Source organism: Ovis canadensis, chromosome 18 (assembly GCF_042477335.2).
Source record: "Ovis canadensis isolate MfBH-ARS-UI-01 breed Bighorn chromosome 18, ARS-UI_OviCan_v2, whole genome shotgun sequence".
In the NCBI taxonomy this organism is placed as follows: Eukaryota; Metazoa; Chordata; class Mammalia; order Artiodactyla; family Bovidae; genus Ovis; species Ovis canadensis.
In genome coordinates, this window is record NC_091262.1 from 81,997,229 (window position 1) to 82,009,948 (window position 12,720).

Consider the following 12,720-nt stretch of genomic DNA (forward strand, 5'->3'; position numbering starts at 1 on the left):
AGACACGTTAGAGGTCCTCTGCTGGGATGGCCGTGCCCTGCGGGCCACCCATAGCACCCGCAGGGCCTCACAGAGCCTGGCTTCTGAGTGACCTGGGTCAGTGGGGTTTTGACCTTTGGTATCTGACATCAGAGGGCAAATACAGACTTTTTGTCTGCCCAATAAATGTATTAATAATGTCTGTGTAAAGTTTTTACTTCTGTGCAAAGACTTAGACTTCAGAAATGTAGTCAGCAGACAGCTGTGTCTGCCTCCGGCTTAGCACTTTGGAGCCTGGCGGACAATGGAGACCCCGCGTAGTGCTGCCGCCATCTCCAGGGCACAGCTGGCGGGCTGCGGATGCTGCTGCTGGCATTCATGGCTGAGTTCTTCAGGATATCATCCCAGATTTGCTTTCTGGCAAAACTGAAACCTGCAGGGAGTCCCCGAGCCTCTGCCATCCCACTCGGTTGGGACTGGTTGCTGGGCACCTCCCATTTCTCCGCGTAGGGTCAAGGTTTCCTGGCTCCTTTGTCTTCTTCCCCTTTGCTGCTCTGCTCCCTCAACTTTCTGGAACACACCGTCTAGAGCTTATTCTGTCCTAAACTAGTTTTCTGATGCAAAGTGTCCTTTTAGGTAAATGGTTGTAATTGAGCTTTACTGGAGAAGGGTAGTTTCTCACTTGAAAAAGTAACTGAAGAGAAATTGTAAAGTTGACATCTCTGAGCAGTCCTGGATTGTAATAATTTGTATTACACTGAGATCGAGTCAGCGTGCAGCTAAAGCTGTGGCAATTCCGGAAGAGGAGAAGCCTGGCCTCCTAACGAGCCTCTTGGTCGCCACCGCCGGTGGCGCCACTTCGTTTCCTCGACGATCTCTCCTCCAGGTTGTCCTCATGTCAGCCACCATCAACTGCAGAGAGTTTGCAGATTACTTTGCTGTTCCTGTTCAGAACAAGATGAACCCAGCTTATGTCTTTGAAGTGGAAGGAAAGCCCTTTTCAATTGAGGAGTATTATCTCAACGATTTGGAGCACGTTCATCACAGCAGGGTATGTTGGAATGCATTGTTTGTTTTACAGTGAATGTACTTTTGTATTTGATCACATCTGCATTCATTAGCTACAATTGCAAACCTCTATTGGAGCTTAAAATTGGAGCAGGGCGATGGTGTGGAACGGGCCTGGAGAAGACTGAGAGGAAGGAAACCGCTGGGTTTGTTGTCAGAAACTGTGAGTGTAATAAACCCTCACACTGTATGTCCTGGTGAAAATTATTCAGACTGGTTTTACACTTCATTGAAGACTAAAATGTAGCCATTTGATTCACTGCAAAACTGTAGATTCAGCTGGGGGTGGGTGGTAACTTTATTTTAGGTAAAGTTTCTAGTGTCAGTTGTGTTGCTGAAACCTAAAGGAAGAGCCCTGTGGGGACTGAGCACGGTGATCCGTTCCTGTGAGAAGCTGCAGGCGTTCGACGCTCCTTTTCACTTGGGTTATCCATTCACAGGGTCGGAAGGTCGGCCAGTACTTGGAGGTGTAAAGTAGCTCCTTCCTGCTCCTGTCTTCTGACTGCCCAGCTCCCCTGCCAACGAGAGGACACGATTCTCAGCAGTTTCTTTGGGTCCTTGCGCTAGACTTTGATGCCTGTAGAAGCAAATATGGACGTGCTGTTTCTCTTTTTTATAGAATGATTTCTTTCTGTGTGCATCTTGCTCTTTTTCACTTAACTTTGCACATTTTTTACATATCATTATATGATTCCTTCATTCCCTTTTCAGAGCTATATAACATTCTTTTATGTGAGTATAATTTTTTTTATTTACTGAAGTATAGTTGATTTACAATATTGTAAAGAAACCCTGGCCTATAACATACACTTTCCCACGTGCGAAGATGTGTGCACGTGAATGCACACAGCACATCCGTGTGTGTGTGTGTGTGTGTGTCTTCTTCATATCCTTTTCCATTGCGGTTCATCGCGGGATGTTGAGTGCAGGTCCCTGTGCTCCGCCCTGGGACTCCGCGCTTCACTTTGTGTGTGGTGGTCTGCGTCTGCTGACCCCCCGCCCCACCGCTCACCTTCCCCTTTGGTAACCATACATTGGTTTTCTGTGCCTGCGAGTTGGTTTCTGGTTTGTAGATACCTTCATTGATACGGCCTTACAGACAGCTGTGAAAGAAGAGAGGCGAAAAGCAAAGGAGAAAAGGAAAGATATCAGCGTCTGAATACAGAGTTCCAGAGAATAGCAAGAAGAGAGAAGAAAGCCTTCTTCATCGATCAATGCAAAGAAATAGAGGAAAACAACAGAATGGGAAAGACTAGAGATCTCTTCAAGAAAATTAGAGATATCAAGGGAACATTTCATGCAAAGATGGGCTCCATAAAGGACAGAAATGGTCTGGACCGAACAGAAGCAGAAGATATTAAGAAGAGGTGGCAAGAATACACGGAAGAACTGTACAAAAAAGATCCTCACAACCCAGATAATCATGATGATGTAATCACTAATCTAGAGCCAGACATCCTGGAATATGAAGTCAAGTGGGCCTTAGAAAGCATCACTACAAACAAAGCTAGTGGAGGTGACGGAATCCCAGTTGAGCTATTTCAAATCCTGAAAGATGATGCTGTCAAAGTGCTGCACTCAATATGCCAGCAAATTTTGGAAAACTCAGCAGTGGGCACAGGACTGGAAAAGGTCAGTTTTCATTCCAATCCCAAAGAAAGGCAATGCCAAAGAATGCTCAAACTATCGCACAATTGCACTCATCTCACACGCTAGTAAAGTAATGCTCAAAATTCTCCAAGCCAGGCTTCAGCAATATGTGAACCGTGAACTTCCTGATGTTCAAGCTGGTTTTAGAAAAGGCAGAGGAACCAGAGATCCAATTGCCAGCATCCGCTGGATCATGGAAAAAGCAAGAAAGTTCCAGAAAAACATCTATTTCTGCTTTATTGACTATGCCAAAGCCTTTGTGTAGATCACAACAAACTGTGGAAAATTCTGAAAGAGATGGGAATACCAGACCACCTGACTTGCCTCTTGAGAAACCTATATGCAGGTCAGGAAGTAACAGTTAGAACTGGATGTGGAACAACAGACTGGTTCGAAATAGGAAAAGGAGTACGTCAAGGCTGTATATTGTCACCCTGCTTATTTACCTTATATGCAGAGTACATCATGAGAAACGCTGGGCTGGAAGAAACACAAGAGGGAATCAAGATTGCTGGGAGAATATCAAGAACCTCAGATATGCAGATGATACCACCCTTATGGCAGAAAGTGAAGAGGAGCTAAAAAGCCTCTTGATGAAAGTGAAAGAGGAGAGCGAAAAAGTTGGCTTAAAGTTCAGCATTCAGAAAACAAAGATCATGGCATCCGGTCCCATCACTTTATGGGAAATAGATGGGGAAACAGTGTCAGACTTTATTTTTTGGGGCTCCAAAATCACTGCAGATGGTGACTGCAGCCATGAAATCAAAAGACGCTTACTCCTGGGAAGAAAAGTTATGACCAACCTAGATAGTATATTCAAAAGGAGAGACATTACTTTGCCGACTAAGGTCCGTCTAGTCAAGGCTATGGTTTTTCCTGTGGTCATGCATGGATGTGAGAGTTGGACTGTGAAGAAGGCTGAGCACTGAAGAATTGATGCTTTTGAACTGTGGTGTTGGAGAAGACTCTTGAGAGTCCCTTGGACTGTGAGGAGATCCAACCAGTCCATTCTGAAGGAGATCAACCCTGGGGTTTCTTTGGAAGGACTGATGCTAAAGCTGAAGCTCCAGTACTTTGGCCACCTCATGAGAAGAGTTGACTCATTGGGAAAGACTCTGATGCTGGGAGGGATTGGGGGCAGGAGGAGAAGGGGACGATCGAGGATGAAATGGCTGGATGGCATCACCGACTCGATGGACTTGAGTCTGAGTGAACTCCAGGGGTTCGTGATGGACAGGGAGGCCTGGCGTGCTGCGATTCATGGGGTCGCAAAGAGTCGGACACGACTGAGCGACTGAACTGAACTCATTGATGCCATGCTTTAGGTTCCTACGAGTGATATCACGATACGTGTCTTCCTCTCTGTGACTCCCTTCTTTGCTGCTGCTGCTGCTAAGTTGCTTCAGTCGTGTCCCACTCTGTGCGACCCCATAGATGGCAGCCCACCAGGCTCCCCCATCCCTGGGATTCTCTAGGCAAGAATACTGGAGTAGGTTGCCATTTCCTTCTCCAATGCATGAATGTGAAAAGTCAAAGTGAAGTCGCTCAGTCGTGTCCGATTCTTCACGACCCCATGGACTGCAGCCTACCAGGCTCCTCCGTCCATGGGATTTTCCAGGCAAGAGTACTGGAGTGGGGTGCCATTGGCTTCTCAATGTGATAATCTCTGGGTTCAGCTCTGCAGCTGAGAACAGCACCGTCTCCCTCCTCCCTGGCCCGAGCAGCAGCCTGTCGCGTGTACACGCCGCACCTCCCCGGGCTCTTTGTCTGCGGGTGGACACGTGGGCCGCTTCCATGTCTTGGCTGGTGTGAGTTGTGCTGCTGTGAACATTGAGGTGCATTTATTAAAGATGATCTTCGTTTAAGTAATTCCCAGTGCTTCTGATCTTTTCTTATTAAAACCAGTGCCAAAGGGAACATCTTTGCACGTCTGAAAGTGTAGACCAGGGTTTCTTAGCCTCAGCACAAGTGACGTTTTGGGCCAGGTAATTCTGTGTGGTGAGGGCTGTCCGCTGCATCGCAGGATGTGTGCTGGCCTTGACCCACTGGACGAAGGTGGGCCCACCAGGGCTCCTCCTCCCCCCCCCCTCTTTGTGGACCCAGACACCCCTGGGGTGCGGGTGAAACACTGCGTCTGAGGAGCCCTGTGTGGGACAAGCCCTCCTGCAGCGTAAGTTCCTGGAAGTGGCTCAAAGGATGTGTGTGCGTTTGGAATTTTGATGGATGCTGCCAAGTCGCTCTCTAGAGGAGTTTTGACTTCTATTAAAAGCATCTGTAATGTTAGAAAGTAAGCAGTCTCTACTACAGTGAGTTGGCAGACTAGGGTTCACCTACTGTTAGAAGATGTATTTTGTCAAATCTGATTATGTCAAAGGGAGGCCAGTGATGACCATTAAAATGTAGCACTTTTTTTTCCAACTTTTAAAACAACAGTATCTCAAAACAGAAAAGTTGAAAGAATTTTGTAGTGAGCACCTGTGTATCCATCACCTAGAGTGCACAGATAACATTTGCTTTGTAGCACTTGAAAAAAAAACCCTGAACCTGTCAGAGCAAACAACTGATGTGGTGGATCACTGTGAGCCGAACTTGGCTTGTTTGGAGCTCACTCGTTTCCCCAAGGCTCTCTTTCTGCTCCAGGATCCCACACTGGGTTGATGTAGCTGTCGTGTCTCCGTAGGCTCCACTGGGCTGTGGCAGCTTCTCAGACTTCTCTTGTTTCTGATGAGCTTGACGGTTGTAGGAGGAGCAGCCGGGTATCTGACAGCGTGCCCCGCTGCTGGAGGTTTTCAGGTGATTTTCCCGTCAGACTGGGCTTCACTGTGGGCCTCGGGGCAGAGGGCCGCAGGGAGAAGAGCGGCTCTGTCTCGCGGTGGCAGGCGCGGCTCATCCCTGGTGATGGGGCCCGGACCTCCTGGCCGAGGAGGCTTACCGGGCTGCTCCCCGTAAGGTTCCGCTCCCCTCCTTTCCTTTGTGCTTTTACTTTTCCGGGTGTGTGTGTGTGGGTGTGTGTGTGGGTGTGCGTGTGTGCGTGTGCGTGTGTGTGTGTGTGTGTGTGTACATGCACATTAGGTTTGCCTACTGTGTGTCGCCACCCACGCAAGGTAGAACAGAGTCGGGGGACATTCTCCCCCCTCCTTACTGGTCCGTGGTTGGAAACGAGTCTTTTAAAGCAGCCCGCGTTCAGGATGGAGGGAAAACGCCCATGTTTATAACTTTAGAACACTGTGCCTTGTCTGACCCGTTCTGGAGTACGAGTAGACGTGCGTTCCCGTCTCTTCAGCTGACCACAATCTCACTGGCTCCCGTCGATCGCGCCTGGTCGTGCTGCGGAGGGTCAGGCCTGGGCGCGGGTGTGAGCCCCGGTGGGCTGGTGGGTGGCGCTCCTGGTGGGAGGACGCCGGGCCCGGCTGTGTCTCCCTCTGCTCGCCGCTGTCAGTCACTGTTTCAGTGCACGGGCACGCAAGGCGCAACTCGGGATTAATTTTTACGTGCTTCATGTCGCTTCTCTTCTAACCCTTGGAGTCAGAGGGCCTGCGTTAACCCCGTCTTCTCATCGAGATGCCCGGTGCTGTCGTGGTCCCTCGCTGTGCGATCTAGCTGAGACCCTCCCGGGATGGCAGCTTCACCACGTGTGAGTCCCGTCCCTTCCCACCTCCTCGAGGCCTCAGGGTATCCACGGCCCTGCTTCCCACACCTTTCCTAGCGTCTTGTCCACATTTAAAGAGCCCTGAGTCTCTCACCTTAGAAACCCCTGATTCAGTGCCCTGCTGCTCACAGCTTTCGCCAGACCCAACTCGCATTGCTTACTTGGCACCATGCCCGATTCGCCAGCATCTCTAGCGACTGCCTAGCGAGGTCCGGGGCACCTGGGCCTGCATCGCCTGCCGCCCTCTGATTCTTGGTGCTGTTGGCACCACGTGTCTGGAAATGTGCCCGGAAATGTGCCCTTCCCGTGGCCCGTGGCGCCCTCCCGGTCGCTCTATTACGAACGCTGCAGTTCCCTCCGGGGTGCTTTGAAGAGTCTTTATTGTGCTTGATTTTCAGCTTGTTTTACTTGCCAAGAGCACTTACAGCCGCTCCCCAGGAAGTTCTCGAATGCAGCCGTGCCCTCAGCTGTGGCCAGCATGGCCTGCAGCTGGGCCAGAAGCAGGGTGGGTCCCGCTCCCCGGGCCTGCCCGTGGGTTCCTCCTGGAGGACGCCCACCGCCCGGGAACACAGTGTAGTCCATTGAGGGGATTTGGGAGGAGGGTGTTTCTTCTTCTGTCGCTCAGTCGTGTCCGACTCTTTGCAGCCTCGTGGACTGTGGCACGCCAGGCGTCACCTGCTTCGCCTTCTCCCGGGCTTCCTCACACTCATGGCCATGGAGTCGGTGATGCCATCCAACCATTCCCCTTCTCCTCCTGCCCCCAGTCCGTCCCAGTGTCAGGGTCTTTTCCAGTGCATCAGCTCTTGTATCAGGTGGCCAAAGTACTGGAGCTTCAGCATCAGTTCTTCCAGTGAATATTCAGGATTGATTTCCTTTAGGGTGGACTGGTTGGATCTCCTTGCAGTCCAAGAGACTCTTAGGAGTCTTCTCCGACACCACAGCTCAAAAGCATCAATTCTTCGGCGTTCAGTTTTCTTTATGGCCAAACTCTCAAGTCCACACATGACTCCTGGAAAAACCACAGCTTTGACTATACAGACCTTTGTCGGCAAAGTAATGTCTCTGCTTTTTAATACGCTGTCTAGGTTGGTCAGAGCTTTTCTCCTGAGGATCAAGCGTCTTTTAATTTCATGGCTGCAGTCACCATCTGCAGTGATATTGGAGCCCAGGAAAATAAAGACTGTCACTATTTCCACATCTGTTTGCCGTGAAGTGATGGGACCAGATGCCATGATCTTCATTTTTGGAATGTTGAGTTTTAAGCCAGCTTTTTCACTCTCCTCTTTCACCTTCGACAAGAGGCTCTTTAGTTCTTCACTCTCTGCCATAAGGGTGGTGTCATCTGCATAACTGAGGTTATTGACATTTCTCCCGGCAATCTTGATTCCAGCTTGTGCTCCTTCCAGCCCAGCGTTTGCCATGATGTCTGCATATAGGTTAGATAAGCAGGGTGACAGTATACAGCCTTGACGTGCTCCCTTCCCAATCTGGTACCCATCCGTTGTTCCATGTTTAGTTCTGACTGTTGCTTCTTGACCTGCACACAGGTTTCTCAGGAGGCAGGTCAGGTGGTGTCATGTTCCCATCTCTTTCAGAATTTTCCACAGTTTGTTGTGATCCACACAGTCAAAGGCTTTAGTGTAGTCGATGAAGCAGAAGTAGATATTTTCCTGGAATTCTCCTGTTTTTTTCTGTGATCTAATGGATGTTGGCAATTTGATCTCTGGTTCCTCTGCCTTTTCTAAAACCAGCTTGAACATCAGGAAGTTCACGGTTCATGTATTGCTGAAGCCTGGCTTGGAGAATTTTGAGCATTACTTTACTAGCATGTGAGATGAGTGCAATTGTGCAGTAGTTTGAGCATTCTTTGGCATTGCCTTTCTTTGGGATTGGAATGAAAACTAACCTTTTCCAGTCGTGTGGCCACTGCTGAGTTTTCCAAATTTGCTGGCATATTGAGTGCAGCACTTTGACAGCATCATCTTTCAGGATTTGAAATAGCTCAGCTGGAATTCCATCACCTCCACTAGCTTTGTTTGTAGTGATGCTTCCTAAGGCCCACTTGCCTTCACACTCCTGGATGTCTGGCTCTAGGTGAGTGATCACACCATGGTGGTTATCTGGGTCGTGAAGATCATTTTTGTACAGTTCTTCCGTGTATTCTTGCCACCTCCTCTTAATATCTTCTGCTTCTGTTAGGTCCATACCATTTCTGTCCTTTACTGTGCCCATCTTTGCATGAAATGTTCCCTTGATGTCTCTGATTTTCTTGAAGAGATCTCTAGTCTTTCCCATTTTATTGTTTTCCTGCATTTCTCTGCACTGATTGCTGAGGAAGGCCTTCTTACCTCTCCTGGCTGTTCTCTGGAGCTCTGCGCTCAGATGGCACATCTTTCCTTTTCTCCTTTGCCTTTGGCTTCTTTTCTTTTCTCAGTTGTTTGTAAGCCCTCCTCAGACAACCATTTTGCCTTTTAGCGTTTCTTTTTCTTAAGGATGGTTTTGATCAACGCTTCCTGTACAATATTGGCGAACCTTTTCCCATAATTCTTCAGGCAGTCTGTCTATCAGATCTGATACCTTGAATCTATTTATCATGTCCACTGTATAGTCGTAAGGGATTTGATTTAGGTCATACCTGAGTGGTCTAATGGTTTTCCCTGCTTTCTTCAGTTTAAGTCTGAATTTGGCAATAAGGAGTCCATGGCCTATGCAGATGATGCCACCCTTATGGCAGAAAGTGAAGAGGAACTAAGAGCCTCTTGATGAAAGTGCAGGAGGAGAGTGAAAAGGTTGGCTTAAAGCTCAACATTCAGAAAACGAAGATCATGGCATGTGGTCCCGTCACTTCATGGCAAATAGATGGGGGAACAGTGGAAGCAATGGCTGACTTTATTTTTCTGGGCTCCAAAATCACTGCAGATGGTGACTGCAGCCGTGAAATTCAAAGACGCTTACTCCTTGGAAGGAAAGTTATGACCAACCTAGACAGCATATGAAAAAGCAGAGACATTACTTTGCCAACAAAGGTCTGTGTAGTCAAGGCTGTGGTTTTTCCAGTGGTCATATATGGATGTGAGAGTTGGACTGTGAAGAAAGCTGAGTGCCGAAGAATTGATGCTTTTGAACTGTGGTGTTGGAGAGGACTCTTGAGAGTCCCTTGGACTGCAAGGAGATCCAACCAGTCCATCCTAAAGGAGATCAGTCCTGGGTGTTCATTGGAAGGACTGATGTTGAAGCTAAAACTCTAATACTTTGGCCACCTGATGTGAAGAGCTGACTCATTTGGAAAGACCCTGATACTGGGAAAGATTGAGGGCAGGAGGAGAAGGGGATGACAGAGGATGAGATGGTTGGATGGCATCACCAACTCGATGGACATGGGTTTGGGTGGACTCCGGGAGTTGGTGATGGACAGGGAGGCCTGGTGTGCTGCGGTTCATGAGATTGCAGAGTCAGACACGACTGAGCAACTGAACTGAACTGGTCTGAGCCACAGTCAAGTTACAGTCTTGTTTTTGCTGACTGTATAGAGCGTCTCCATCTTCGGCTCAAAGAATATAATCAGTGTGACTTCCATATTGACCATCTGTTCATGTCCATGTATAGAGTCATCTCTTGTGTTGTTGGAAGATGGTGTTTGCTATGACCAGTGTGTTCTCTTGGCAAAACTCTGTTCGCCTTTGCCCTGCTTCATTTTGTACTCCAAGCTCAAACTTGCCTGTCACTCTGGGTATCTCTTGAGTTCCTTCTTTTCCATTCCAGTCCCCTATGATGAAAAGGACACTCTTTTTTTTTGGTGTTAGTTCTAGACGGTCTTGTAGCCCCTCCTGGAATCGTTCAGCTTCTTCACCATTACTGGTTGGGGCATAGATTTGGTTCACTGTGATACTGAATGGTTTGCCTTGGAAATGGACAGAGATGGTTCTGTTGTTTCTGTTGTTTTGGCAGCATGGCATGAGACAGGATAATATTGGACCCTCCCCTGTCCATATTCTGCTCCCCCGTCCATCCATATTCCCCTACCTGCTCAGTCTCTCGCTCACAGGAGCCCTGCTCTCCTTGAGGAGCTGCCTCAGCCTGGGCGAGGCTGTCTCAGATGGAGGCAGACACTCGGGGTCCTGAGCCTCAGCTGGGAGCAGAGACTCGGGCGCTTCTGCCCCACTCTGCTGAGGGTCGTGGTCCAGGAACGCGGTGGTGGGGGGCAGATGGAGTTGCCCCAGCCGTGCCTGTGTGGGCATCCGCGCTTCCCGCCATGCTCCTGCCCGCCGCTTCCCGCAGTGTCGACTCTGGTGCTGGGGGGGGGGGGGGCGCCCGCCCTCTGTGGGGCGCCCTGCCTGCCTGCCTGCCTGCCCGCCGCAGGCTCGCCAGCAGCGGGAGGCCTGGCGCCCGTGTCTTCTCCGGGTTTCCTTTGTGCACATGGGGACCGCGGTTCAGCAGCGGGGCCAGGGCTGTGGCCGCGGGCGTCCTGTCCCCTGCGTCGCATGGGCTTGGAGAAGGCAGGGCTCTGTTTGCTGTCTCAGCAGGTGCTCACCGGGGGCTCTGCGGGTTTGGATTCTAGAGCTCCGGGAGACCTTGTGAGCCAGCACTGTGCTTCTCCCGCAGCTTGTTTGTAGGGAAGCAGCTCTAGTCCGGTGTGGATGTTACTGTTGGAGGTTTGAAGAGTGCGTTTTCTCTGCACCTTCTTTGTATGGCTGTAGTGTGGTAAGTTCTGGTGGCTGCGTAAAGTAGAAGATCACTTAAGGTAAAGGTTAAACATCAAGAATGTTTATTCAGAGTTAATTGATTAAACAGAGGATGATTTGTCATGCTTACATTAGTAGAACTGTAATAATGAAACAGATTATTTAAGTAGTAACTGAGTTAATTTACTGTAAAAATTGGAAGAAAGGTTGCATTTGTAGCTAACTTCTCCTGGTCTTTTTCTGATGTGTTCTGCACACTAACAAATGCTGTTTCTTTTATACAGTACTTGATAAGTAAAATTATTAAACAAAAAAGCCTTCTTATTCTTGGTGAGGAACTGCAGTATGGCTATAAAATAGATCTTATGGAGACTGTGATATGATGTCATGGTGGGTATTCTGGGGACGTGCACTCCCAGAGACGGCCTCTGCCATGTGAATGCTGCCAGCTCGGACTGGAGGTCCTGACCTTACCAGGGGGTGGTGGGGGTGGCTGAACCTCAGTGTTCCGGAGGGGCCACCCGAAGGGCAGTGTTACGGTGCCTGGGCTCCCTGGCTGGTGCTGACCTGGCTGAAAGCAGGCTGGTTGCCCCGCAGAGCCTTGGCGGCTGTGGTACAGTGGCTGCTGTCGCGCGTGCAGACGGGCTGCTGCCCTTCCCTGGCTCTCTGGTGGTCTTCCCGGGGGGCTCAGTCCTCGGGTCTCGAGGGCAGGGTTGACAGGAGGGGAAGCTCCTCCTGGCTACACAGGCATTTGGAGCACCTTTTCCATGTCTGCAAAACAGATGTCCTGCCCGACGTTTGACCCCCGCCTGCGTGCACCCTGACTGCCCCGCTGCCCCAGCGACGGGTCAGGGCGGCGCTGGTGGGGGCTGTGTGTCGGGGGCTTACTGTTCAGCAGGCGCCCGGATCCTGGCTGCCAGCGATACCATGCTCACTTGGGGTACTTGTTACGAGTTCCCTTGGTGAGCCTCTGTTCCAGCTTCCCTTCTTCCTCTTTCTAGCTTTCTCCTCAGCTCCTGGAGGAGCCAGTGATAACCAGGGCTGTCTATGAGGTGGCCATCTCCCTGATTCAGATGTTTGATGACTTGGACATGAAGGAGAGTGGGTAAGAGATCCTCCAGTGGGCAGTGAACTTCAATGGGATTGGGAAGTCTTTGTTCATTTTGAAGCATTTTAGTGTTTTTATAATATTCACTATAGATATCTATTCAGTGGTCACTCTAGGTATTTTAAAATTAAAGTTAGTCTCTAACAAATGTTTTACTGGAAATTTCTATTTTAAAGTAGCTAAAGCCATACTAAGTGCAGTTTTAGGGCTGACAGGGTTTAAGCTGGAAACCGCAGCCTGAAGAGAGACACGCAGAAGTCACGCCCCGCACGGCCCGAGGTGGAACTTGCCGGGGGCCGCTGTGGGAGACTGTTGAATGCTTTCTCTGCCTTTGATTCCATTTATCCTAAAGCTCTATTCCTGATTCTAAGCAGTTGCTCATTGTCATCCAGGGCGTTACCTTTGTGGCTCAGAGGGTAAAGCGCCTGCCCGCAATGCGGGAGACCTGGGTTCAATCCCTGGGTCGGGAAGTTCCCCTGGAGAAGGAGATGGCAACCCACTCCAGTATCCTTGCCTGGAGAATCCCACGGACGGAAGAGCCTGGTGGCCTACAGTCCATGGGGTTGCAAAGAGTCGGACACGAC

At 49.7% G+C, this 12,720-nt stretch overlaps 1 protein-coding gene across 1 annotated transcript in view; it reads left to right on the forward strand.

The window, feature by feature from the left end:
- TDRD9 (tudor domain containing 9) overlaps nucleotides 1–12,720 on the forward strand; it is a 91,058-nt gene that overhangs the window by 12,788 nt on the left and 65,550 nt on the right. Inside the window, exons 6-7 of the mRNA XM_069558908.1 lie at nucleotides 866–1,030; nucleotides 12,030–12,133. Coding sequence (XP_069415009.1) covers nucleotides 866–1,030; nucleotides 12,030–12,133 — 269 coding nt within the window. The remainder of the gene's footprint in view (nucleotides 1–865; nucleotides 1,031–12,029; nucleotides 12,134–12,720) is intronic.